At 56.0% G+C, this 25,377-nt stretch overlaps 1 protein-coding gene across 3 annotated transcripts in view; it reads right to left on the minus strand.

The window, feature by feature from the left end:
* Positions 1-9,135: 9,135 nt before the first annotated feature.
* The window catches only part of MYO1F (myosin IF), a 53,942-nt gene continuing 37,700 nt past the window's right edge, over positions 9,136-25,377 (minus strand). For all 3 annotated transcript variants that reach the window (XM_039515892.1, XM_039515893.1, XM_039515895.1), the window contains exons 12-28: positions 24,928-25,014; positions 24,374-24,460; positions 23,803-23,970; positions 22,815-22,900; positions 21,864-21,945; positions 21,669-21,775; positions 20,618-20,716; positions 20,291-20,435; positions 18,959-19,073; positions 17,263-17,432; positions 16,542-16,687; positions 15,892-16,038; positions 14,726-14,874; positions 13,747-13,830; positions 12,589-12,790; positions 11,842-12,008; positions 9,136-9,995 (exon numbers count right to left, since the gene is read on the minus strand). In XM_039515892.1, the coding sequence (XP_039371826.1) occupies positions 9,919-9,995; positions 11,842-12,008; positions 12,589-12,790; positions 13,747-13,830; positions 14,726-14,874; positions 15,892-16,038; positions 16,542-16,687; positions 17,263-17,432; positions 18,959-19,073; positions 20,291-20,435; positions 20,618-20,716; positions 21,669-21,775; positions 21,864-21,945; positions 22,815-22,900; positions 23,803-23,970; positions 24,374-24,460; positions 24,928-25,014 (2,118 nt within the window). In that variant the 3' untranslated portion in view covers positions 9,136-9,918. The remainder of the gene's footprint in view (positions 9,996-11,841; positions 12,009-12,588; positions 12,791-13,746; positions 13,831-14,725; positions 14,875-15,891; positions 16,039-16,541; positions 16,688-17,262; positions 17,433-18,958; positions 19,074-20,290; positions 20,436-20,617; positions 20,717-21,668; positions 21,776-21,863; positions 21,946-22,814; positions 22,901-23,802; positions 23,971-24,373; positions 24,461-24,927; positions 25,015-25,377) is intronic.

Here is a 25,377-nt window from a genome sequence, read left to right on the forward strand (position 1 = left end):
GAGACGCCCCCACGCCTGTGCGTTAAGAGCAGCCCCGGGCTCTGATCCCATCTCACAACAGCCCTGAGACGGCAACGAGGTCCGTGCAGATGGACCCTCTACCGCTTCAGGGCCTAGCAGCAAGATTTGCCAAAGAGTTCATGGGAAGTAGGCACCCCATTCCCAGCCGCATTCAGTGGGAACTGGACACCTCCATTGCCTTAGGCCAGAGGTTCTCAAACAAGGGGTCGCGAGGTTATTACATGGCGGGTCATGAGCTGTCAACCGCCACCCCGAATCCCGCTTTGCCTCCAGCATTTATAGTGGGTTAAATATATACAAAAGTGTTTTTAATTTATAAGGGGGGGGGTGGCACTCAGAGGCTCACTGTGTGAAAGGGGCCACCCGTAAAAAAAGTTTGAGAGCCACTGCCTGAGGCACTTTCGAAAAGCCCACCCTGTGATTACATTTTAGGTTCTTTAAGAACTAGCTAGGCTTGACTAGGCCGAATTGGCATGGCTATTTGTACTGCAGAAGTCCCCCCAGGCCCCAGTCCTGTCCAGGGCCCCGTTGTGCTAGATACGGGGCAAAAAGAGAAACCACGAGACACAGCCTCTGCCCCAAAAGGCTTTCACAGATACTGGATGACAGAAAAGGAGAATATTAGGTTCTCACACTTGCCAAAGCCAAAGATGTATTTTCTCAATATTAAAAGGGCCAGCAGCCCCGCCTCCATATCCCCCAATGCTGTGTAAATGCTGTAATTGTACAGTAAAATCCTGGTACCTTAGAAAATGTTCACATGATAGGGCCCCATTCCACTCTGCGACCCGCTGACCTGGGTCATCCACTAGATAGTGAGGGATTTCCACTAATTCTCCACTGCTTTGTCCAGTCTAGTTTTCAGTATCTCTCAGTAATGGGTCTCGCAGGAATGAGATGAATGGCTGAGACTGATGTTTATGCGTTTATTAGATACGGAAGAAACCTCTGGGCCAGATCCTGCCCTAGGTTACCTTTGTGCTTTTCTTAGTGGGAGTTGTGCAAACCTTTCTGAAGGGAGAATAGGCCCCATGGTTAGTAGCTGTGCTCTTTTAAGCGAGATCCTGGTGGCTTTTCTATTCCCAGCTCTCCCATTGGCCTGCTGGGTGACCCTGGCTAAGTCACTTCCCTGCTCTGTGCCTCAGTTTTCCCATCTGTAAAATGGGGATAATGATATTGCCCTCTCTGGTAAAGTGCTTTGAGAGCTGCTGCTGCAAAGGGCTAGTGACGAGCTAGGGGTTAGTACGGTTAAAAGGATTCCCGGGATCAGTTTCTGGCTCTACCTGTGGCGTGACTTTGGACAGGCCACTGCTCCTCAATGGCGATAACACCCCTTCCGTCCTTCGCTCCCGTGAGGAGCTGTTGGTCATTAATGTACAGAAGATGCTTAGCTATTACTGCCATCAGCCCCTTGGAGAGGCCTATGATTAATGCACACTGAGTCCTTCTCAGGCATTTGTACATTTTCTGAGTTGCCCTTTGGGCCGAAGTTTCTCCAGTTATTCCCAGGCCAAGGGCGTGTTTATCTCTGAGGAAGTTCCATGGGGTAGTTTTTGCTGTTACCAGACGTGACTCTAGGTGGCAGGGGCAGCATCTGCTACCAAGCAGCAATATAGATTCAGAGACTTTAAGGCCAGAAGAGAACGTCCTGGTCATCTTGTCCGACCTCCTGCAGGTTGCAGGCCAAAGAACAGTGCCCACCCACCCCTGTAACAGACCCATAACGGCTGGCTGAGTTACTGAGGTGCTCAAAGCTGGGGGGGAGGGATAGCTCAGTGGTTTGAGCATTGTAAGCTAAACCCATTGTTGTGAATTCAATCCTTGAGGGGGCCATTTAGGGATCTGGGGCAAAAATCTGCCTGGGGATTGGTCCTGCTTTGAGCAGGGGGTTGGACTAGATACCTCCTGAGGTCCCTTCCAACCCTGAGATTCTATGGTGTAAGGACCTCAAAGTACAGCGAATCCACCACTGACATTAGGTTTAAACCTGCAAGTTACCCAGGCCCCATGCTGCAGAGGATGGTGAACCCCCCCCCCAAGGGTCTCTCCTAATCTGACCCAGGGGAAAATTCCTTCCTGACCCCAAACATAGTGATCAGTTAGACCCTGAGCATGTGGGCAAGACCCCCCAGCCAGACACCCAGGGAAGAATTCTCTGTAGTAACTCAAACCAACCTTTTCCTTCTGCCTCAGGCAATGGCTTCAGGTTCAACATGGCATCCCGAGCCGTTCCCCTCCCGATCTGATTTGTCCAAAGCCAGTCAGTTTATAAATAACGAAGACATGAACAATCACTGGAAGCAACAGCCTACTGTGCACCTTCCCAGGGGGTTATGTGACTCTAATAGCTGCACTGAGATGGGCGACCCAGCTATGCAGCTGTTTAAGCAGCATTTACTGCTGTGATGGATTAGTGACCTCACTAGGAGGAACCATAGTTGACTGGTGACCATGTAGGGATCTGAGAGACCTGGTGCTATCTGCCTCTGTCATTGATTGGCTTTGTGTGCAACCTTGGGGCAAGTTACTAGGGCCCAGCTCCTCACAGGTATCTAGGCACCTAATTCTCATTGGAGTTAGGCACCTAAATAGCTTTGAGGAGCTGGGCCATCGCCGCACTGTGCCTCAGTTTTCCCATCTGTAAAATGGAGCAGATGCTGCTAATACTAGATGATCCCCACCATGCCCGTGCGTGAAGGGCTCTCAGATCTGGGGGACCTGGAGTGCGGCATGGGGGAGAGCCACATCCTTGGCCTCATATCCCCTCCCTGCAGAATCGCCCCTGCCAGGGGTTTTTGCGGCCTGGTGGGGCAGAGCAGGCCACCCCCGGCTCCTGCTGACGTCTGAGCAGCTCTTTAGCAGGGAGATGCTGCTGCTTGAAAAAGCCATGCAGGCATTGTGTGCAGCAAAGCACCCAGACCAGACCCCTGTCTGTTCAGGATTTGGGGCACCCCTTCCCCTGATGACTATAACGGTGGGGCACTGTCCCAGCTCCCAAGGGGACCTAAGAGGTTTGATCTGAATGTAGCACTAGGGTGGATCCTCACCTCCTGCCTGGTGAGGATCCAGGCTGTTTCTAGCTGGGCGCATGGTGCCATCTAGTGTTAACTGTAGTGAATTAAAGGTGATGCTGTACTTCATATCATTAGCAATATCCCAGGGTAATGTCCTCTCTGGGCTTCTTGTTTAGTGTTCATGGATGCTTTTTAATTAAACCTAACAAGGAAATTCCCTGACGAAAGCGCCACGGAGGTGGAGATCAGGCTGAGAAGGGAGATCAGTAATTTAGGGTAAACGATATTAGGGTTTGTTTCTTTTTTTTTACGTTGTGGGTTATCCGCAGGCTTTGAACCCAGCCCCGTCACACGCAGAGACGGCCCAGCCCTCGTCCACTGAACTAAGACAGTGGAGATCCTGAAAGGGGTGTGGCGGTGGGTGCACAGTGGAGGCCTGGGGGGATTTGTTGAGTGCGGGGGACCAATCTCTCCCCTTCACGTATTCTGTCCCCGCACCCACAGGCATATTCACTCAGCCCTCCCCACTGCAGGGCCCTGCTGGCCATTTACTCAGCCACCCCCTTCTCATCTCCAGCTGGGATGTTTTCCTAAAAGATCGGCTGTAGGAATGATTTGGGGGCAGTTCTCTGGCCTGTGTGATACAGGAGGTCAGAGATGGTCCCGTCTGGCTTTATAAATCGCCACCCTCCTCCAAGTATTCAGCAACCCTCCCTTTGTCCCCTGCCCCCCTCCTTTGGTCTCCCCCCCATCCCTTGTCCCCTGCCCCCTCTTTCATCTCCTTCCTCCCCTTCTCCAAAGTCGCCAGAGTCAATTTTGCAGCATCCTGGGGGGGGGGGGGGAACTTAATCTCCCAGCAACCCCTGTGCCTGTGTCCTGTCACTCCCCGCCCCTTCAGAGAGAGGATCTACCCCACCCTAGAGAGAACTCTATAATCGTATAGGGACAGCCCTGCTATTCGGGGCTTTGTCTTATACAGGCACCTAGTACCCCTCAGCCCTGTCCCGATTTTTCACACTTGCGCTCGGGTCACCCTAACTAGCTCCCACAGCCCCTGTGCCTGCATCTCCCCATATGACCTCAGAGAGGCTGCCCCACCCTAGAGAAAATGCCATTGACCCTATCACGTCTGGGGTGGAGCACCTGCTTGGCAGGCTTGTGGCTGAATGTGAGGGGAGGGGCTCCCGGGGATGGGGAGCAGAACTGGGGGCGGGGAGAAAGCGGGACTGGAGGGGATACTAGTCCACCGTCTGGCCGGCTTGTACGGGGGGGCTGAGAGCCATTGAGCCAAACAGTAAACCAGGGGTAGGCAACCTATGGCACACATGCCAAAGGCTGCACACAAGCTGATTTTCAGTGGCACTCACATTGCCTGGGTCCTGGCCACCCGTCCAGGGGGCTCTGCATTTTAATTTAATTTTAAATGAAGCTGCTTAAACATTTTAAAAACCTTATTTACTTTACATACAACAATAGTTTAGTTCTATATTATAGACTTATAGAAAGAGAGCTTCTAAAAACGTTAACATGTCTGACTGGCACACGAAACCTTAAATCAGAGTGAATAAATGGAGACTCGGCACAGCACTTCTGAAAGGTTGCCCACCCCTGCAGTAAACCCTGTATATGATGGAAACCACTTCAAGCCAGGGGGTGCAGCACTACCCCTAGTTCCAGCACCTGTGCTGGCCAGACAGGCAGTGGAGCGCCGCGCCTGCTAGAACTGACCTTTTCATCACCTTCTGCCTGCACACCTCAAAGCACAACCAGCAGATTGCAAATTTACACACATTTGCATAACAATACAGAGAAGGAGGAAAGGCGGCTGCAGTGAGTGAAACCCCACAGCTCCTATGGTCTTTACCCTGTCCCCCCTCAGCTATTTCAGCCCTTAGAAACCCCCTGCTCCCCAAACATACCCTCCTCTCCTTGGGAAGCACCAGCAGGCGTGGCGCTCCACTCCCCCACGGAGCATTGGGAAGGGGAGGGTGGACGCCGGGGGAGTCTGAGGCCAGCCTGCTGTGTGTGGAAGAGGTACTTTGGCCAATGGGGTGCTGACGGGCGGGCATCCATAGCGGGCAGAATTCCAGCGGCGGTGGCTGGGGCAGGGTAGATAAAGCAATGGTAAACGCCAAACGGGCACGGAGCGGCTGGAGGAATACAAGAGAGGTCCTGTCAGGTGGCCCAATCGTCCCATTTCTCTGTTCTGTAGAGGGCGCGTTATAGGATCGTAAGAACATAAGAATGGCCAGACTGGCCAGAGCAATGGTCCAGCTGGCCCAGTGTCCTGTCTTCCGACAGCGGCCGCGCCAGGTGCTGCAGAGGGAATGAACAGAACAGGGCAATTAGCGAGTGCTCCATCCCATCGCCCAGTCCCAGCATCTGGCAGTCAGGGGTTTAGGGCCACCCAGAGCATGGGGCTGTGTCCCTGCCCATTCTGGCTAATAGCCACTGCCCGACCTGCTGAAGTGCTTCACAACACTGGGAATATTTCACTACAGAGTTAACTTGGGCGATGGGGTCTCACAAGAAACTTTTCGGTGGCCTCAGTGTGCGGCCACCAACTCTCGCTTGGGGCTGCTCGGACAATATTTCCTAACGCACTTAATCGACTTCAAGAAAAATAAATAAATCTGCACGTAGCCATGACCAGACCGTAATTTTGTTTTTATTGCAGCCTCCATAATAAAAATACTTTACGGTCGTCTCTGTTCGTTACGGGACCTAAACAGAATAGAAACAAATAAGGTGCTTTGCACGGTCTGGTCTTTTTGTTGTGGTTTCTTTTGCATTTTTTGGTTGCTTTGTTTTAAAAAGGACTTGCTAGCTCATAAGTCGCTTTCTGTGAAAAGTGATGCTCCCCCCCCCCAATCACCCGGCACAAAAGGCCCCTGGTGGCCCCATGCGGCTATGGTGGCCGCATTTGAGAAACACACACTGCAAAGCCCTACCTGAGTTCCTGGCTCCTCACCGGGGTGGCGCTCCCCACCCCTGTGCGTCGCCAGGACTTGCGGGGAATATAGCCCGTGGGCCCTCGTGCCACAGGGAGATGAGCCGCTCGCTGATTCTTGCCCACTGAACTGTGGGAGAATGTATCTGTCCTTCTGGGCACATGCGGGGGTGTGTGTCTGGGGGGCGGGGGGGAGGGAAGTGTGGGACGGCATTGGAGGACTGTCTGTACTTGAGTGATTTAACTCATGTCCTCCCTGCAAAGTGGGAGGGGTCCCAGCCAGTGAAAGCAGCACCTGGGCTCTAACCCAGGGTCAGGGAGCCTGGGTATAAGCCCCCTTCTCCCAAGCACTCAGGAGAGAGGGTTTTGTGTGTGGACGGGACGGGGTTGGGGCAACACCTGAGCGTGAGGCTGGGCTAACGCTGCAGTGAAGACAGACCCAACACTCATACGAAGTGGGGCCGGGGTGTGTGTGTGTGGGGCAGATGAGACCGGTGGCTTGGAGCACACACACACAACTGCCCCCTCTCCCGGGCACAGAGGCATCAGCTGGTCCCAGGGAAAGATGAGGCACCAGGACTAAGGCCTGGAGGGGCTGATTTCCTGCCCCCAGCACAGCTCCTCCTCTTTGAAATAACCCGTCTCAGTCTCCCCCAAACATCCCCGCTCCTCTTCCTACTAGCCCAGGTATGGGAGGCCTCCGGGCTAAAGGGCTGCAGGGGATACCACGGGGTGTGTGTGGGTAGGTGGAGCAGGCAAGTCCTGGGAGAAGGGATGGGAGCATGCGGGGGGTGGGGGGGGGTGTCAGGGAGAGATCGCTATGTTGGGGTTCCTCCAGATTCACGCTCCCCTCTGGTCAGGCCTTCCTGCATTCATGCCCAGCTCTCAGACGTCTGCAAACATCACGAGAGGCCTTGCAAAAAAAGGAACAGTTCCTCCTGGTCAATGCTGGTGGACAGAGTGCTGTGCTGGGACTCAGGAGACCTGGCGTCTATTCCTGGCTCCGCCACAGGTCTGCTGGGCCGCTTGGTTAAGTCACTGCCTCTCTCCGTGCCCCAGTTTCCCCAGCGGTAGAAGGGAGCTAACACTACTAACCTCCTTTGAAAGGGCTTTGAGATCTATGGAGAAGGTGAGCTAATTATTAGATTTCCACCTTGTTGCAAACAGCATAAGAACCCGAGAAGAGGAGAGAGCACAATTTGTCAGAGCCGAAAAAGAACCCGGGCTTTAAGGCACACGGAGTAGCCCAGCCAGTGAGGCCCTGCTCCACAAAGAGACTTGGGCGTTGTGACGCTGAGCCTGCAAACATCTAACTAGAAACTCAGAGGAACACTCCTGGGCTCTGCAAAGCCTGAGCTGGGCGCCTCGGGGCCCCGTGTGATAGATGGGTGCCTGCGAATGCGACCCAGCATGCTGAGCCGGGAGCCGCCGAAGCTAGCCCATGGGAGATGCCAAACTGGGTACGACAGGTGCTCCTTCCCTTAGGCGCCGATTCCGTGGGTGCTCCCACGGGGGGGGGGGGGAAAGGTGGGTGCTGAGCATCAGCCTCCCATCAGGCCTCCCTCTCCCCCCAGCGCCTCCCACCCGCCCCGCTGATCAACGGGGGGATATGGGGGAGGAGCGGGGTGTGCTCAGAGGAGGGGGCAGGGGCGGGGCCTTGGGGAAGGGGTGGAGTGGGGGCGGGGCCTGGGGAGCACCCCCGGCACATTAGAAAGTCGGCACTTACGCCCCCTAACTTATATGCAGTAGACATGCTCGGAGGCTGCCTAACACCACACAAACCAGCAACCAGGAGGCAAAGGCAGCTTGCCCTCCCTTCCATCCTTTAGCTCAGTGGTTAGGACACTCACGTGGGACACCCCTCCCCCCCCCAATTCAAGTCTCCTCTCTGCCTGATGAGGAGACGGGATCTGCTACCTCTCAGGTGAGGCCCCTTAGCGCTGGGCTAGAGCGATTCTTGCTCCTTCTCCGGCCCAATGAATAGTGGGTGATTCAGTTATTTCGTTAGAGTGGAACAACTTAATCGGTGCGACCTGCAGCAGAACCTCTCACACTGCCTGTGTGGGCCCAGCTCCTCCCGACCCCCCGCAGAGACTCCCGCTCCCAGTTTTCACGGATGTCAGGTCAGAAAAACAGGAACGAGCCAACTAACAAGGACCGTTTTGCCACCTTGTTTCTCCACGAAAACGACTCATCAACGGAATGTGAAACGATTTCCAGCCTGAGGGGTCTGTGCTGAGAAGCTTTCAAAGCATTCGGAGAAAAATCATAGAATCTCAGGGTTGGAAGGGACCTCAGGAGGTCATTTTAGTCCAACCCCCTGCTCAAAGCAGGACCAATCCCCAGACAAAATAACAAAGCCCATTTCCCAGATCCTGAAGGCGACATTTGCACGGGAAGAACAATGCAAATTCGGAACAATTATTTTCCCAGCTTCAGTCTGTGTCTCCTACTTTACTAGGGGTGAGACTCATGAAGATAAATCAAAATCCTCTGACGATATAGGATGAACATCCATTCACAGTCAACCCAGCATACAAAAGAAAGCAAAATTCTCCCTTTATTGATCTGCTAATTTGGGGCAGTCCAAGCTCTTTATTAGTCATGACAAATCCCTACATCTGTCGAGCCAGTGATTTTGGAGCATCCCAGGCAACCAGGGCTGTATGACCTGACTTGCCTGAAAATAAACTCCCCTCCCCAAAGAAAAACTGGCTCTCAGCGCTTCAGTGAAATACTCCCCGTGACTTTTTCCCCAGGTAGTCAGATAACAGCAATACACGCACACGGTTCTGTGGCCCCGGGTTCCCCAGGGTGTCACTTTCTCGCCTAGACCCGTGTTGTTCTGGAGGTAGCGTTGTTAGAATTCCCTGCTGAATACGCATCCAGATCCCCTGTGGGGCCCGCATGGTTTGGCCGAGCAGTTCAGCATAACGCTGCGCCGCTCAGACGTATCGAAAGGAGACTGTACCTGAGCTATCATGCGGAAACGGCTGGATTCCTTGCTCCACACCCTCCAGCAAAATCTAGATACAGAATCGTCTTCTTTGAGGTAACTGTGCAGTCTCAGAAGAGCATCCCCATGGTGTTGGTCCCAGGGTTTGTACTAAGGTGGGAACCACCATCTTGGAGGCAAGAGTTCCTATATCACTGCGGAGGGGGGGGGGGCCTGCGGAAATCAGTCGTTAACCATGGCTGGGATTAACCGTGGCTGAAATTCCTGGGGATTTCGGCTCCCCCGTCTCTGCTTTCCCCACAGCTCCAGGGTCAGGATTCAGTGTGCAATAGCAACAACGTATGAGTGCTATGTGCCGAGTCACACGGTCAAAGTCACCATTGCTATAAGTGAGGACAACATTATTCTTACTTACTACTTGTAGTCTTCCTGTCCCGCTGTGCTAGGAGCTGTACAAATGTGTAACAAAGAGCTGGTCCCTGCTCCAAAGAGCTTACAATCTTAACTCGCGACAGAAATCAGTGCAGGTGACTTCGGCGGACAACGCGACGTTGCTCCAGGTCACGGACAACAGCAGAGCAGCAGTCACGCAGCGAGGGAAAGGAAACCGGAAAGGGAGTCGAAGCACTCGGTAAAGTGGCAGCTTCAGCAGAATGGCACAACATGCAGCCGCCCAGCAGCCATCTGGCGTTAACTCCACCCCCACCCGCCCAACTTTAAATACAAGCGTAATTGACAACGCCTGGGTCTGGGACTCCAAACAACGCTTGTGCCATAGTTTCTGCATCATGCCTGGCTGTTGAAGAGCTGTCTATCTGCTCCACATCTGGCCTGCAGCTGTCCCTCCCAGTCGGCAAGGGGAGCCGGTGCTCACCGGGCAGGGCCTGGTTTCTGTTTATCAGAAGATGAGGTTGGATGAATTCATTCACGTCTATCTCTGCTCCACCCGTCTGGGCAGCCTGCGGACCGAGGCTCACTCAGATCTTCTTCACGTAATTCCCAGGGAAGAGCCCTTCTTTGCCATGAAGCCGACCTTTCCACCATCCGGAGGGATCTGGAAAAAAGCGACGGGATCATTAGTATTCAGTGCAGGATACGAGCAATGCCACTGGCGTGGTATTTGTGCCCTGCAACCTCAGGCTTACTTGTATGGGGTGTGCGAGAGACGGAGAGCTGGGTACAGGTATGTGTTTGGTTGGTGGGCTTTACGGCAGAGTTGTACACGTACCCAAGGTTCGCCGTGGCAAGCCTACATAGGTGCAGCCCAAACCCAGAGCATAGCTCAGTTGCTGCCTGGCTGAGAGCAGCCTTTTTAAGGATTGTTACTTATTCCTTTTTAGGAAGGGGTTAGAAATTATTTGTCCAATTTAACCTTAAGTGCCAAGATTACCACCCCGGCAAAACCATATGACAAAATCCTATGGCTTGTATTGAAGTGCTGTGGCCTGGGTTATGCAGGAGGTCAGAAGAGAGGATCGTATCAATCCCTTCTGGCCTTAGAAATCGATGAGTGAAATGTTCTCCAAACAGATCACTTGCCAGCCAGCTACAGAAATACAACTGCGCACATCATCATCAACCCCTCCCAGCGGCTCGCAGGGGGCAAAGAAAGGCCTCTGAGGCTATGAGCAGACTCCCTGGGGAAGTCAGATTGTCCTTGGTAGTTCACACTTCCCCGACATCGTGTGTTAATTCCACGACCACAACACGGGAAAGATGATTGTACATGACAATTCAGCAGGTGCATTTTCCTTGGTCAGAGGCAGGAAGCCAGGGTTCCTCTGCTTGTCCTCCGAGGGTCCCACTCCTGAACAAGTGAATAGGTATTCAATACGGCTGGTACGAAGGGCAGCGGGGACCCTGAGACGGAAATACTCCCTGATGGCTGCACCCGATGGCTCCATTAAATTTTTCAGCCTCTGCAAACAGGTTCCATGCTTCTGCTAAGTTCTTTGGTCTTGAGTCTTCATTTTGGTTCTTTAGTCTTTTTGTCCGTCTGAGGCATCCATCTGCAGGTGACCCATATCCTCCACCGTAACCCAGTTTAACGATACTTTGTTGGGTGCCGTGTCCAGGTTCCTTTACCTAGACAGCAGCCTCTCACGTGATTGTGAGGTGAAGCAGCTAATCCTCAGGCCAATGCTTTGGCGGGAGGAGAGGAAGCATTTGGAATGTCCCTGACATAAGGATCCAACCCACGCCATGTGGTGGATGTCTCCTCTGTGCAGCGAAAGGCGAAGTGCCGGTGCTGCATTAACCCGCCAGGCATACACAGATATACTGAAGAGAAACCAGCCAGATGGTACAACAAATAATGTGTTGCTCATGAGAGCACAAGTGGCTGGCACTGAAGTCCTGATGGCAGAGGACAATCAAGATGAAATGTTCCTAAGGGGCCTATTGAGAGGTTCTTAAGCAACTAAGCCATGGAAAAGGCTCCTACAGAGTCCGAGAACCATGCAACGCCGCTAAGCGGGCAGCCAAAAAGCGTGTCATGTCCCATCGCCCTGAGAAAAGGCCACACGGGACAGGGAAGAGGGTGTCCCAGCTAGCCGACAGAGCCACGTCCCTCATGCCAAGACCACCTGCGTTGAGCAAACAGCACCGAGCAGGATCGCGCTCTTTGGACATCCCTGCTGATGGCTTGTGTGTAGCCCAGACCCAGGGCAGGAGGGACCTCTAAAGAAACGAGGACGAGGCCAATCAGCCCCAGAGACACCTTCTGATCCCCCGGCAGCCCAGCTTGCAGAGGCGGAAGGAGGCTACAGCAAGGCAGGGTTGCTGCGTCCATAGACTCCTCTCCTTGCCTTACATCCCTCCGCCCACTGGGCTGCACTGCCAGCCCCTGCTCAGGTCTATGAGACGGGGGTGGGGGGGCGCAGCAGGTCCCTCGTACATACCTTCCAGCAGGATGTCGATGACGTCACCGATGTTGAAGCTGAGCTCATCCACGTCCTGCCCGATGTACTGATACAGCGCTTGGCAGCGCGGGCCGGTGACCTTGGGCTGGGGCTTGGGCCGTCCCGCCGGAGGGGGCCGCTGGTTGACGCTTCTCTTCCTCTGCATGCTGGAGGGGCAGAGAACAATAGGCACCCGCTCAGCGCGGGCCGCGCAGCAGCAGAACGCGGCGGGAACAGGGCCGTGGAGACCCAGCACGGAGCGCAGGCTCCCTTTCCCTTCCAAGGGCAGGAGGGTCACAAGCGCCTGTGGGTGGATTCCCCAGACCCCCCGCGCCCCCAGACCTGATCCTGACCCCGAGGCTTTCCAGAGGGGGGCACAGGTTCCAGCACTCTTTGCTTATGCCCTAGTGCCACTGTCTGGACTTTCCCCCGAGGTCTCTCATGGGCGCTGGTAGGGTCACCGCCCGGGGGGCAGAGCTGCAGGGGAGAAGGATGTGACAGAAACTCTCTGTCCTCTTGGCTCCTCTCTGCAAGGTCACACAGCCCGGTGCTGCAGAGGTGCTGCTGATCTCCCCCACCGCGATGAACGGGCAGGCGGCGCTGTGTCCCGGCTGGATGCAGCAGGATTAGAAAAAGGAGAGCAAATGGCCCGGCTCCCAGGCGAGGGAGAACCCTGGGAGTGGCCCTGGCAGCACGCAGCCTCTCTAACCGGCTGGCGCAGAGGGGCCCGGCTTTCACAACACCTACCCTGCCACCCCTTGGTCGGGCACATTCAGGAACTCCAAGTTTTGCTCCGAGGGGGGTCTGGCCTTGGTCCGGCGGCTCACGCCCTGCTTGGGCAGCATGGCGGCAGGAGGCCCCTGCACCTGTTTCTGGGTCGTGGAGTACATCTGCTCCTGCTGCCGGTTGTCATTACGGGGGAACTGGGCAGCGCCGTTCCTGCAGGTCCCTGAAAGAACCACCGGCCGGGGATCGGTTACCCTGTAATACTTCACACCCACCCATCAACCGGTGCCATCTGCAGCCTTACGTAGCCCATTTCCCTGGCAGGGAATCTGAGTCAGTGGCCAGGCCAGGACTAGATTCCGGTTGTCCTGGTTCCCAATCCAGGGGCTGAAAAGGTAAAGCCAGGACTAGATACCTCCTGAGGTCTCTTCCAACCCTCATCTTCTCTGATTCTATTCTCTGACGTGGACTAACCCCTCCGTGGACACTCTGCGCACTTCCGAAATGGGGTGGGGGGCTCTGCTGAGGTGCCTTTGCCTAATCTGGACCCAATCCACCGCGCTGGAGGCAGCCCTCTGGTTCTCCACCGAAGAGGGACAGTTCCAGGCAAACTGCCGCCTCTGACCTGGGCTCCGTAGGGCGGAGATGGGAGCTCAGCGTCCGTAGCCGCAGCCTGGCCCCTCTGCGGAGGCTGGCCCCAGGCCTGCCAGCCAGAACCAGCTGAGACAGTTGTTTTTTCGCGACAGGGACACCTGCTCAACAGGGGCTGGTCTGAGAACTAGCAACTCATTTCACACGTGCCACTGAAGAGCCGTCAGACGGCGGCAACTTTGGGTGCCAAGAAGCAAAACTTCTCTATCCCCGTCTCAGTCCCCGGAGCCATTCATTCCTGCCCCCACTCCCCACTGCAGGTTTGCTGGGGGATGGCCCCTGAGCACCCCCAGGTGGCTGGTAGCCCCGAGGGGTCATGTTCCCAGGGTGCAGGGGACCCTGCATAGAGCCACAAGCCCTGATGTCCTGGCTGGAACGGACACGGCTTTACAGCCCTGGACGGTAACTTCCAGCTGGGCTACAGGTCCCCCGTCTCCTTGGGGGTCCTGGGGTCGCCTTCGGCTCAGTGCGGCTTGGCTCTCACATGGCCCCTGAGGCAGGGCCCCCCTTTGGCTCTGTCCGCCTCACCTCTTGGGGCTTGTGGGGCACTTCTGGAGGGCGCCGGTTGCTTGCGGTGGCCTCTGCTCTGCTGGATCCCTTTCTTAGTGGGCTCTGTTGGGACAAAAGAGAAGAGGGTGGATGGGGGCTGGGCCCAGGCTCATTAGGGCGTCGTCGGTCCATATTTGGCTCATTGCAAAGCGTGGTGGGCCAGTAAAACCTGCCATTCCTCCACCTCCTAACTCACCGAGCAAGCTGCACTGCTGCCCCGCGGCGGCATGTCCCCCTTTCCCAGTCAGCAGAGGGGAAAATCCACTCCACTCAGCCCCCAGACTAAACTAATGACACCTCCCCCAGCCATTTTACAATCCCACTCCCCTCCCAGAGCTGGGGATAGAACCCAGGCGTCCTGCCTCCCTGTCCCGCTCCCCCACACTCTAACCACTAGACATCACTCCCCTCCCAGAGCTGGGGATAGAACCCAGGCGTCCTGCCTCCCTGTCCCCCCCCCTCTAACCACTAGACCTCACTCCCCTCCCAAAGCTGGGGATAGAACCCAGGCATCCTGCCTCCCTGTCCCCCCCCACTCTAATCACTAGACATCATTCCCCTCCCAGAGCTGGGGATAGAACCCAGGCGTCCTGCCTCCCCACCACTCTAACCACGCGGGACAGAGTCCTGAAGCCCAAATTGTGCGACATGCTTCCTGACCCCACGACTGGAGAGTGCAGGACACCAGGCGCTGAGCGGAGCCCCTGCTAACCCAGCTCGCAGTGGGTTTCCGCGTGGGCCTGTGCTGCTGTTCGCGGGGGGTGCCATCACCCAGCCAGAACGGCCTCTTTATTTTGCGGTCAGTGTTTATCCCGGGCGCAACAGGCCTGGCTCCGTACATGCACTCGGTAGAACAAAGACCAGGGCGCAGAAGCGCCACCATCCTCTGGGTGAACCTCGACAGAACAGCCCCCCTTCCCCGCCCCCCGAGGGCAAAGGACCCGCCACCGACACTCACTGGAGTTCTTGGGGAGCCCGTCCCCGATGCTGACCGTCAGGGTCTTGCCTCCTGCTTTGAAGACGGCCACGTCGCCCTGGCCCCTCAGGAACGTCACGCTGCGCGTGCCGCCTCCACCCCACCCTGCCTTCTTCACCCGGAACTGTAGTCTGAGCAAGTGGGGAGAAAGGCTGTCAGGCCTCAGGGTCCAACCAGGGCCCCCCCACCTGTGGGGGGGTCTTTGTTTTAAAAGCCCTAGTGCCACTGAACTTGACAAATCAGGGTCACAGGCTTCTCCTAATTACCCGCTACTCTCAACAGAGCCCCCAGACGAAACTAATGACCTCCCCCACCAGCCATTCTACAACCTCACTCCCCTCTCAGGGCTGGGGATTGAACCCAGGAGTCCTGCCTCCCAATCACCCACCCACTCTAACCACTAGCCCCCACTCCCTTCTCAGAGCTGGTAATAGAACCCAGGAGTCCTGCCTCTCAATTCCCCCCCCCCCCCGCTCTAACCACTAGCTCCCACTCCCCTCTCAGGGCTGGGGATAGAACCCAGGAGTCCTGCCTCCCAAGCCCACTCCCACTCTAACCACTAGCCCCCACTCCCCTCTCAGGGCTGGGGATAGAACCCAGGAATCCTGCCTCCCAATCACGCCCCCGCACTCTAATCACTAGCCCCCAATCCCCTCTCAGGGCTGGGGATTGAACCCAGGAGTCCTGCCTCTCAATCACCCGCCCACTCTAACCACTAGCCCCCACCCCCTTCTCAGAGCTGGTAATAGAACCCAGGAGTCCTGCCTCTCAATCCCACCCCCACTTTAACCACTAGACCCCACTCCCCTCTCAGGGCTGAGGATAGAACCCAGGAGTCCTGCCTCTCAATCCCACCCCCACTTTAACCACTAGACCCCACTCCCCTCTCAGGGCTGGCGATAGAACCCAGGAGTCCTGCCTCCCAATCCCCCCCCCACTCTAGCCACTAGACCCCACTCCCCTCTCAGGGCTGGTAATAGAACCCAGGAGTCCTGCCTCCCAATCCCCCCCCCCACTCTAACCAGTAGCCCCCACTCCCCTCTCAGCTCTGGGAACACAGGGCTCCCCAGTAGGTGGAGCCGAGTGGCAGATGGGCCCCAGCTGCCCCCGCCTTCCCTGCCCCAGCCAGGAGCCCCACCGCCGCTCACGTGTCAGCGAAGCTGAGCTGCAGCTTGCGCTGGGTCAGCTCCTCGTAGCGTTTGCACAGCAGGCTGATGAGCTCTGTCTTAAAGATGGACTCCAGGAAGCTGTCGGCTTCCTCCTCGTGGAGGATGAAGAAGTCGTCCTGCCTCGTGCTGGCCAGACCAAGAACCAGAGAGGAGGGCGTCAGAGCCCAGCTGGGAGGAACCCTAGGCCTGGCTGGAGGCCACCCGGACCCATCTGGAGATCACAAGGGCCAGGGAGCTGCTGATTTGCAAAGCTGTCCACAGAATGTGACGCTTCGCCTGGGGCCTCCCCATGCAACCCCTTCCTTGCACCCCCGCCCCGGTCTGTGACGTCTTCACCTCCACCAGGAGGAAGGGAGACTGGGGGACAGCAGGAGAGCCAGCCCACCAATGCACGCCGTGCTGAGGACCCGAGGCACTGGTAGGAGTGGTTGAGCTGGGTGCCTGTAGGGCTGAGGCGATAGCAGTGGGTGGGTTCCCTGGCTGTGGGGGGTAAAGCTGAGGACTCCTGGGGGAGGAGTCACTATGCCCACATGCAACCAGACCCACATTTGTGGTCCCAAGACCTTGCAGAGGGCTGGGGGGTGGGCGAGGTCCAGGCTACTAGGGGCCCTGCCAGCTGTCGGGGTCACCTGAGGGAGACTCTGCAGATGGCCTGGATCTCCACCTTCTTCTTCAGCACCTCCTTGATCTGGCCTTTCTCGGGACCCTTCTTGATCTTCTCGCGGCCAATCAGGTAGAAGTACTTGGGGGTCAGGATGAAGTCACGCTTGATGGGCTGGGGGGAGAGATGGGGCAGCAGTGTGAGGGGAGGCGAGCGCCAGCGGGAGGAGCCCGGACCGACCCCAGGGAGTCAATCACCACGTCTCACAGGGAGCAGCACCGGTGACCCCAGGGCAACAGCGGGCGAAGCTGGGGAGGGGAGGTCAGTACTTTGGGGTCATCGCTGGGGCAGAGGTGGTTAAACCAGTCACTGTCTGCAGACTTCAGAAGGGGAGAATTCCCACCCCGCTCCCAGGAAAATCTCTCTCTGTTTCTGTCGGGGCAGGGGTAAGCAGATCCCATTTTCATGCGATGCCTTTAAAAACCGAGCGGCTGCCAGCTCCCGGGCAGGGAGCAATGGACACATCTGGGACCCGACTGACCGCAGCCCTGCCGGAGGAATGGGTATGGGATCCCACGGACAGCAGGGCCCTTGAGAGGACTATAAAGAAGGAGATCTCCCGTCCCTACAGCGCAGCCTGGGATTTGCCTCTCCCTTTCCGAGAGGAATCTCTCAGCACCCGCCCCGGGTGAGGAGGAGGAATCCCGTTCCCCGCCCCATCCCTGCCCGCCCCGGACGAGTCCGTTTACCTTGAATCTCCGGTCATACTTGGTGATCGAGTCGGCGAAGTCTATCCGCTCCCTCTTCCCCATGAACTGACGCAGCTCAGGCCTGTCCTCCATGCCCAGATAATCGCCCACAAAATTCCGGTTGATGCTGTTCTTCCTCCTCTCCTTGAAATTGTACAGGATGTGGGAAGCTGGGCAGGGACACACAGCAACAAGAGTCAGTCGCAGAGCGGGTCAGCGGCCCGTCCAGGCAGGTATGTCGTCCCCGTGTTGGAGGGTTTCAGAGGACGGCGTTAAAACTCCACAGAGTACTTCACTGTGCAACCCTATGCCAGGAGGGTGGACATATCTTCCTGACCCCCAGTGTACGCCCTGAAGCCTGAGCATTTAAGGCTCATGAGATTTTTGTCCTAGCTATTCTAACTGCAAATGCTATTCTTGGTCAGATAAATGTCCCATCTTACTGAGCTGCTTGTCTCAATAACATCCTGCAGCAGCAAGTTCCACAGGTTAATTATACGTCACATAAAGTGTTTTCTTTGAGCTGTTTGAAGTTTGTAAACTTTTAATGACACTCACTGCCCTCTAATGCTTGTGTTGTGGGACGGGGTGAATGGGAGTGCAGGCCTGGCCTTCTTTGCACCATTATTTTAGGTGCTTGTATATCTCCTTTCGCTTTCGGCATGCACAATTTGAGAGTATTAGTAAACATTTGCGGTGGTATTAGTAGTACAAGTAGGAATACCCTGCGCGTCCATATTACGTTACAAACGTTTATTAATTAATTAAGCTTCATGACCCCCCAGGGGAGACAGAGGCATGGGAGAAATAAGTGGCTTGCTGGAAAACACAGAGGAAATCACAGAAAGCTTGTAAAAGAGCTAAGGATTCCTGCCTCCCACATTCCACTGCTCTAAATCCCCTGCCTCTCTCCAGGGCCGCCCAGAGGATTCAGGGGCCTGGGGTCTTCGGTGGCAGGGGCTCCCCACTTCGGGGGTAATTCGGCGGCAGGGGGTGTCCTTCCGCTCTGGGACCTGCTGCCGAAGTGCCCTGAAGACCCATGGCGGGAGCCCCCCACCGCCAAATTACCACCGAAGACCCGGCACTTCGGTGGCGGGGGGGCCCTGCTTCGGCGGTAATTTGGCGGCGGGGGGGCCTTCCACCCCGGAGCAGGACCCCACTCCAGGGCCCCCAAATAACTCTCGTGGGGGCCCCTGTGGGGCCCGGGGCAAATTGCCCCACTTCCCCCCCTCTGGGCGGCCCTGCCTCTCTCCATCTCAGAGGCAGAATAGAACCCAGGTGTCCTACCGTCCAGTCCCCGCTATTCTAACCCCTGAGCCACACATTCTCCCAGAGCTGGGAATAGAACCCAGGAGTCCTGCTTCCCACTTCTCTCATTCCAGACCCACAGCCAGGAATAGAGCCCAGGAGTCCTGCGTCCCAGTCCCCCAAATGCTAGATATGTTGCTTTTTAAACTAAAATTTATGAAAAGGCCATTGTCAAATGTTGGCAAGGGCTAACGTTGTGCCCTGCCTGCTTCCCCGTCCCCCTCGAATGGCTCCCCAGCTGCTCCTCCCTGTGCAATCCAGCAGGCGAGAAGGTGACATACCCAGCCAGGGTACATGCACTTTACCCCAGGTTGTATCAGCTCCCTGGTCAGTGTCTCCACAGAATCTCCCGCCCTGGGTCTGCTGGCGCAGCTCTCGGCTCTCTTACCCTCCTCTCGCATCTGTTCGTACTTCCGGATGGCGATGTGCTTCCGCCAGGCCTTCTGGATAACTCGGGCAAAGCCATCAAACTTCCGCTCCCGCATCTCCTCCAGCAGAAAGAGCTGGTGGCAGCAAAACACAAACACGGCAGGGAACATGAGACCCAGCCAGACCTATGCAGAGGTGGGGTCGCAAGACAGAGCCAACCTCTGCTCTCCTTAGGGGCTGCAGAAATGGTTTGAGTAGAAAGACGGACAGACGGACAGGTTTCTATCTCATCTAAACCTCTCTCTGTATCAGCTATAGCTCCCTCTAGCTTGCACGGGATGAGAGAGGACACCAAGCTGACTTTAGGGGGGCTGCACCCTGTTTTCTTCATTCCCCACGGGGGTTGGGAACCAGAAGGGCAGCCTCCCCGAAGCCTCCTCCCTTCTACCCATCAGCCGAGCCCCCGTGAGCCGAAGGCTGGGGAAATTGGTGAAAACATTTGACACGGATTCGGTTTACGTTTTTTTACACCTTCTAATGTTGGGTGTTTACCCACAAATTAACGAGCCTGGGAGCTCTCTGCCGAACATGCCTCTCTTGGAAATGCTTCATTCCCTAGATCAGGGGTCGGCAACCTTTCAGAAGTGCTGTGCCGAGTCATAATTTAGTCACTCTAATTTAAGGTTTCGCGAGCCAGTAACACATTTTAACATTTTTAGAAGGTCTCTTTCTATAAGTCTATAATATTTATTAAACTAGTGTTGTATGTAAAGTACATAAGATTTTTAAAATGTTTAAGAAGCTTCATTTAAAATTAAATTAAAATGCAGAGCCCCCCGGACCGGTGGCCAGGACCCAGGCAGTGTGAGTGCCACTGAAAATCAGCTCCCGTGCCACCTTCGGCACGCGTGCCATAGGTTGCCTACCCCTGCCCTAGATCCCCTCAGCTGAAGTTCAGCCCATTAGCTGCAGGGCAGCCCTGGGAGAGAGCAACACAGAGTCACAGACACCAGGCGGGAGGCCCTTTGCCTAGGGTGACCAGATAGCATGTGTGAAAAATTGGGACAGGGGATGGAGGATAATAGGTCCCTATATAAGAAAAAAGCCCTGAATATAGGGACTGTCCCTATAAAATCGGGACATCTGGTCACCCTACTTTGCCCCAAATTGTGGTGATGCCTGGTGATGTGCTACCCCTTCCGGCATCTGTGCTGGATGGAGCCGGGTGATTTTATGGGGGCTGCTAAGCACATCCATTGCCCCGCCTGGAATCCTTGATAATCCTGGGGGGCAGTGGGTGAACCCACATTGCAGCAGGCAGCTCCGGTCTCAGGGGAGATGGGCCACTTACCGATTCTGGGTTCTTGACAAAGACCTTGCTTCGGCCCATCTGATACTGGTCGGTGTCCATGTTAACCGACCGCAGCAGGTGCTGCACGCCCTGGCGCTCGTCCCCGCGCCAGCACGGCCACGTCTCGGCCGTCAGGATGGCGTACCTGCCGGGAAAGGGGCACGTTAGCTGACGGGCTTTCGGTGACTGCGGCTCGGATGCCTTCAGGAACAAGAGGTCCTCTCTGGAGCTCCCAGGCCAGCTGAGGATCTAGCTGCACTGATTCCTGGCGCAATGGCAGAGTGCACCGCTCGGGGGTCCCTCCAGCACTCACAGAGACGGCCTTACCTTTGTAGAAACTTGTGAAAGACCCGTCGATAGGCAAATCCCGCCCTGCGTACGCGGATGTTCTCTTTCAGCCCCAGATATTCCACTTGGTGCTTCACCCTGCAAAGCAACGGGAGGAAGAGAGACGCTCAGCACAGGTGACTGACGTGCCCAACGGACGGACTCTCGGACCAGGGCGGGCGCCACCTGGATATTGCTGAATCTTGCTGGCAACGTATGTGTGAGGTGGGTGGGCATATACATGAGAGTGTGAGAGAGGGAGTGTGTGCAGGTGTGGAGGAGTATATGTGAGTATTTGCACGAGCGTTACACTTAACCTGGCCTGCTGGGTGACTGCGGGCAAGTCACGTCGCAGCGGTGTGCCTCAGTTTCCCCCTTTGTAACAGCTTTGAGATCTGCTGATGACAAGCGCTGCCTAAAAGCTAAGTATTCATTAACGATTCATGATTATTATTAACTAACCCTGTCTGGAATCACAGAAACGAGAGATGGATAAAAACCTCATGTGACATTTTCAAAAGGGCTTCAGGGACTTAGGAGTGCAAGGCCCATTTTCAGAAGTGACTCCTTTTCAATTACATTTCGGCTCCTAGGGGCCAGGATTAGAACGGTAATGAGGCCCCTAAAGAGGAGGATAGCGGGATTGTCCAAAGCGCCTGAACAGATGAAATGCCCGACCCCCATCAAAGTGGTCAGGACCTGTTTGCAGATAAATGTTTTTTCTGCCTTGAACCATGGCCTGGATCTGCGGGCAGTCCCCTGGCGCTGCCTAGTAATGAATCTTTGGCTTCTTGCTCATACGCTTGCAGTGAGCAGCAGTCTGGCCCAGTGGGTAGAGGCACTGGTGTGTGAGGCAGGAGACCCAGCTGCCATTCCTGTTGAGCTCCTCTGAGATCTTGGGGAAGGTGTCTCCCCTCCCACCCTCTGTTTAGACCATCAGCTCTTTGGGGCAGGGACTCTCTCTCACGATGTGTACGTGCAGCTCCAAGCGCAATGGGCCCGCTAGGCGCTACTTGTAATGCAAGCAATGAACAGCGAAGGCCTCTCTCACCTGCTTTCCTCCCAGTCCTTGGGTCTCTTGGTCTCGTTGGGTTTGATGCAGCGGATGTAGTGTGGCGTGCACTTCATGAGGGTGTTCACCAGGTCATTGGCCTGTTTCTGTTGGAAAGACGGACGTCGACAGTGTTAACAGTCTCACCGGCTCCCCAAGGGCAGGGAGACACTCTCCCGTAACCTCCTCCCGTACCTTGATCTTGGAGCTGGCCGTGGTCGGTCGGCCCTTCTTGTCGGCATCTAGTTTTTCTGGGAAAAGCATCCGGATGAAAGCACTGAAAGGCAGAAAACAGTCACCAGCGTGAAACCGCCGCGGACCCACTGAGGTTCTGAGCTCCCCGCCACTGGGTCTGGCCAGGCAGGCGCAGATGCTGTTGAAGTTCATGGGAGCCGCACCTGTTTACACCGGGGCTGAATTTTCCCAATGGGGCTGACCAGCAGCAGGAAGATAGGAGCTGTGCTACCAGACCAAACCACTGGTCCATCCAGTCCAGTGTCCACTAGCTAATACCTGATGCACCCCAGGAAGATGGGCCGCCCCGACCCCGCTCCCTTAATGGACTGGTACGATGCTGCACGTAAAGGGGACGTGCTTCCCTGACCCCTGAGAGCTGCTGTGCAACAGGCCAGTGTACAACCCAGCGGGCTCGGGCACCACTTTGTCCGAGGCCAGCAAAGGGTCAAGCTCAATTAAGCTCTGGGGAAGGGCTGCGTGGGAGACAGAGGGGAGAGAAAGCCACTGGGAAGGTCGGGCTCCACCCTGGGGGTAGAGAGGTGTCACAGCCCTGTCCTGTCCTTCTCCCTGTCGGGACAGGGCTCGCCGAGTGGAGTTGGGCTTGTTTCTCTGGCTCATCTCAGCAGTTTGCACTCAGGTAGGGTGACCAGATGAGAGGAAGAAAATATCGGGACACATGGGTGTGGGGGTCCGACGGTGGAGCAAAAAAAAAAAAAGACGAGTGCTGCCAGCGGAGCGAAATATCGGGACGAAGATCGGTCGGGACGCGGGACAAACACCTAAATATCGGGACGTCTGGTCACCCTACACTCAGGCATTTTCAGAGGCTGCACTTGGACAGAACTCAGGGCAGGAACTTTGAGAAGACACCTGTGATGGGCCCGGCTATACGGCCAGTGCGGCACTCACAATTCGCTGCTCTGCATGAGCTCAATCAGGTCAGTGAAAAGCACGTCCCGGTTCCGTTCGCAAAAGCCATTCACGTCATAGGAGACCTGGAAGGAAAAGTCAGAAATCAGCCCGGGGACGGTTCCCTACAGACCAGATCAACTGGTTGTGTGAGCCGCAGCGACCGGCGCTTTGGAAGAAATACACGTTTGCCGTCAAACGGCCCATGAGCAGGTCGCATATGTCTTGCATTTGTTCCGAGTTATCCCTCCCGTGTTTCCCTCGGGTCATTCTGGGTCTGCGGCTTGTTTGTGGGCTGTTTGTGGGGAGCGCTCCCTGACAGGACGATCTGGTACAAATGCCTTTGATGGCAGGTGACGGCAGCTTTGCCGAGGTGCCTGACTAAATGCAACCTATGAATCCGGAGCAGTAATAACTGCATGTGTCCATATGGTGCCTATCCACATGGGAATCAATGGGATAGTTGTACATTATCCACGCAACCCGGGTGCATCATTTTCTCTCTCTAGGCACTTACCTGGCCCTCAGCACCATCATACCTGCATCATGCGTGACCCCTGTGACCTAGGGGGGGTGCTATCCCCATTTTACAGATGGAGAACAAAGGTACAGGGTAGATTCAGGGATTCACCCCTGGGGCCTGTGGCAGAGGCACAGCTGAACCCAGGTGTCTTTAGCCCTAGCTCAGTGCCCTATGTATTATTAGTTGTATTATCGTAGCACCTCGGAGCCCACCCGTGGACCGGGACCCCACTGCGCTAGGTGCTGTACAAACACAAGTCAGCCCCTAGGAGCTTCCCCACTAGACCAGCCTTCCTACTCATTCCGTGCATACACCCAGGGATCCCTGGGGTGTGCGGCTGTGTCCATGTGATGTGTGTGTACTCCCATAGGATTATGTGCAGCGTGAGCGGACAGGGATCCATGCCGGGTGCTCGCGTGGGTGCCCGTGTGCCATGGCGCTAGGCCTGGCGCCCATGCAATATACCTTGCCTGCATAGTGGTGGATTACAAAGCCCGAGTTCCAGCTGTTAAAGTGCTCGTGAGTTCCCACCGCTGCCTGGAGCTTCTGCAAGAGGGTCTGGTCCGCCCCTTCCCCCGTCGCATGCATGGTGGCACAGACGTCATCGAGGACACTCATGATCCCAGGAGGATTCTGGGAGAAAGGGCAGGAACGTGGATGAGGGGCCCTGTGTTCGCTGCGTCACTGACCTGCCAACCTGGGCGACTGCCAGGAGCGGTGCAGGGAATGCAGGTATTGCGGCGTCAGGGATTGTCCCTGAATGCTGGGCCTGTGGGCCAATCCCAGTGCCAGGCTTTGGCCCATTCAGCCCAGCCACGTGCTGATACGGGGGTTACTCTCCACTCCGGTCAAACCAATTAACCCCTTATGCAGAGCAGGGGGGAACAAAGTCGCTCCCCAGCGCTGGCTCTGTCCCTGCGCAGTGCTGCCGTTCTGCAGCTGAACCCTGCCCAGGGCTTTCAGTCCCCTTCAGCGCCTTCCTCAGGGACGGACCCCCCAGCCCGCCGGGAAGGACAGCAGAACTCCCCCCTCTTACCAGCTTGTTCTCGATCAGGTCACACACCACTTTGTTATTGAAATACTGGATCGGGGTCCACTTGATCCCCTCCTGCACATACTCTTCCTAGAACAGACAAGCGAGATCCAGCTGTGCAAGGCAAGGGCGGCGCTTTGGAACCCACAGCTGGGCCACAGGCTGATGGGGGAGGGGGGCAGTTTCCTTCCTGGGGAGCAAAACGCCTGCCTCCCTTTTACGCACAGGCGCAAAACTGTCTCTGGGCCCTGGGCTTGCTGCAGACGCATTCAGGACCTTTGGGCCAAGATTTTCAGGTGAAGTTCCTCCATCCGTACTGAAGCACCTGCCTTGCAAAAGTGCCAAGCACCTAGCAGCCCCCTCCCCTCCGTTTCCCTAGACTCTGCCAGGGGGGGAAGAAAAGGCCATATGCAAATGAGGTAATGCCCACGCACGATTATGCAAACAGAGCACTAGCTCGTTTGCATAAAATCGCCTGATTTCAGAACCTCCAGCCTTAACAGGCCCGTCTCTGCTCTCCCCTGCCCCACAGCGCTTCGCCCCGGTGTGCACCGTACCTGCTCCGCTTTAAGGGTCAGCTCTATAAAGATCTGCTGCAGCTTCTCATTCACAAAGTTAATGCAGAATTGTTCAAAGCCGTTTTTCTACAGCGTTATAAAGGAGAGAGAAACAGTGAGATCCCAGCTGGGAGGTCAGCTCCCCCCACTCTCACCCTGCTGCTCCCGGGTCGCTCCTGTTGGGCCTTATGGGGCATTCTGCAGGGGGCTCCCTGTGAGACGGGGCTCTCCCTCCCCAGGCTGTTGGGTCCCTGTGGTACTGCAAGGCCAGGTAATTAGCTCCCCAGCTGGCCTGCAAGGGGAGACACTGGCATGGGGATCTAGGGCGATGGCCACTGGCTCCAGGGCTGGTCAGTGGGGAGGATGGGCACCAGGAGGGGCGGCTGGCAGGCTGGTCCGTGCAGAACTGGGTGTTATACAGCGGTGGGGCAGACTCACAGGCCAACACAG

Source organism: Mauremys reevesii, linkage group 26 (assembly GCF_016161935.1).
Source record: "Mauremys reevesii isolate NIE-2019 linkage group 26, ASM1616193v1, whole genome shotgun sequence".
NCBI lineage: Eukaryota > Metazoa > Chordata > Testudines > Geoemydidae > Mauremys > Mauremys reevesii.